This window comes from Pygoscelis adeliae, unplaced genomic scaffold, assembly GCF_000699105.1.
Source record: "Pygoscelis adeliae isolate BGI_AS28 unplaced genomic scaffold, ASM69910v1 Scaffold71, whole genome shotgun sequence".
NCBI classification, from domain to species: domain Eukaryota; kingdom Metazoa; phylum Chordata; class Aves; order Sphenisciformes; family Spheniscidae; genus Pygoscelis; species Pygoscelis adeliae.
In genome coordinates this window covers 4,258,433-4,259,535 of record NW_008824356.1, presented here as the reverse complement: position 1 = coordinate 4,259,535, position 1,103 = coordinate 4,258,433, and the positions used below count along the sequence as shown (strand labels likewise).

At 57.5% G+C, this 1,103-nt stretch overlaps 1 protein-coding gene across 1 annotated transcript; it reads right to left on the bottom strand.

Annotated features, from left to right (window-relative positions):
* Positions 1 to 2: 2 nt before the first annotated feature.
* On the bottom strand, positions 3 to 1,088 carry SSTR1 (somatostatin receptor 1). The gene has a single exon (XM_009319376.1). The coding sequence runs from the start codon at positions 1,071 to 1,073 to the stop codon at positions 3 to 5; it is 1,071 nt and encodes a 356-aa protein (XP_009317651.1). The 5' UTR covers positions 1,074 to 1,088.
* Positions 1,089 to 1,103: the final 15 nt, after the last annotated feature.

Genomic DNA, 1,103 nt, shown 5'->3' with positions numbered 1-1,103 from the left:
CCTTAGAGGGTGGTAATCCTGGAGGTGCAAGTGCCATTCCTGTACATGCTCCCTGACTCCAAGTTGTCTGGGGGAAAGTCCTCCACGCTGTATGCCCTGCTCTTGAGGGCAGTGGCATAGTAGTCGATGGGTTCCTCTGCAGCATTGTCCATCCAACTGAGGCAGAGCAGCCGCTGGAAGGACCGCTTGAAGTTGTCCGAGAGAAAGCCATAGAGGATGGGGTTGGCACAGCTGTTGGCATAGCCCAAGATGACGGAGAGCTGGCTGATGGTGGCATCATCCTGCTCTACGAAGACATTGACCAACTGCACGATGTAGAAGGGCATCCAGCAGATGACAAAGACCATCACCACCATCATGACCATGAGGGTGATCTTGCGCTCTGAGCGTTTGCGTTGCTGCCAGCCAGCCTTCAGGGCCACCATGCGCATCTTGGCAATTATGAGGATGTAGCAGAGGCAGATGGCCACCACAGGCAGCAAGAAGCCCATCAGAAAGGTGTAGACCACAAAGACCACTAGCCACCTCTGGGTGGGCTCTGGCATGAGCATGTTGCAAGCCACCGTTCCATCACTGTTGGCCGCTGTGTTGGAGAAGATGATGATGGGCAGGATGATGAGGATTGAAAGCACCCAGACACCCAGATTGACCATCTTAGCCACAGTGGGCCGGCGGTACCTAGCCGCCTTGATGGGGTGCACCACAGCAATGTAGCGGTCCACACTGAGCACGGTCAGGCAGTAGATGCTGGTGAACATGTTGATGGCATCCACGCTGAGCACCAGGCGGCAGAGCAGTGAGCCAAAGGGCCAGTGGTGCAGCAGGGTGGAGGTGACCAGAAAGGGGACGCTGAGCATCAGCAGCTCGTCCGCGATGGCTAAGTTGAGGATGTAGATGTTGGTGGCCGTCTTCATCTTGGCATAGCGTAGGATCACGTAGATGACCATGGAGTTGCCGCACAGCCCTACCAGGCACACCACGGAGTAGATGAATGAGATGAGGATGGCGCTGCCCTGAGACTCACTCAGGGTGCTGTTCGGGGCGCCAGAGGAGTTCCTGCCGCCCGAGTCCATGCCCCCCGCCGCCGCCTCCTCCGAGGCGCT

Bases quoted from the DNA above. Each gene is read 5' to 3' on its own strand.
- SSTR1 (XM_009319376.1), bottom strand. From the start codon at position 1,073: ATGGACTCGGGCGGCAGGAACTCCTCTGGCGCCCCGAACAGCACCCTG.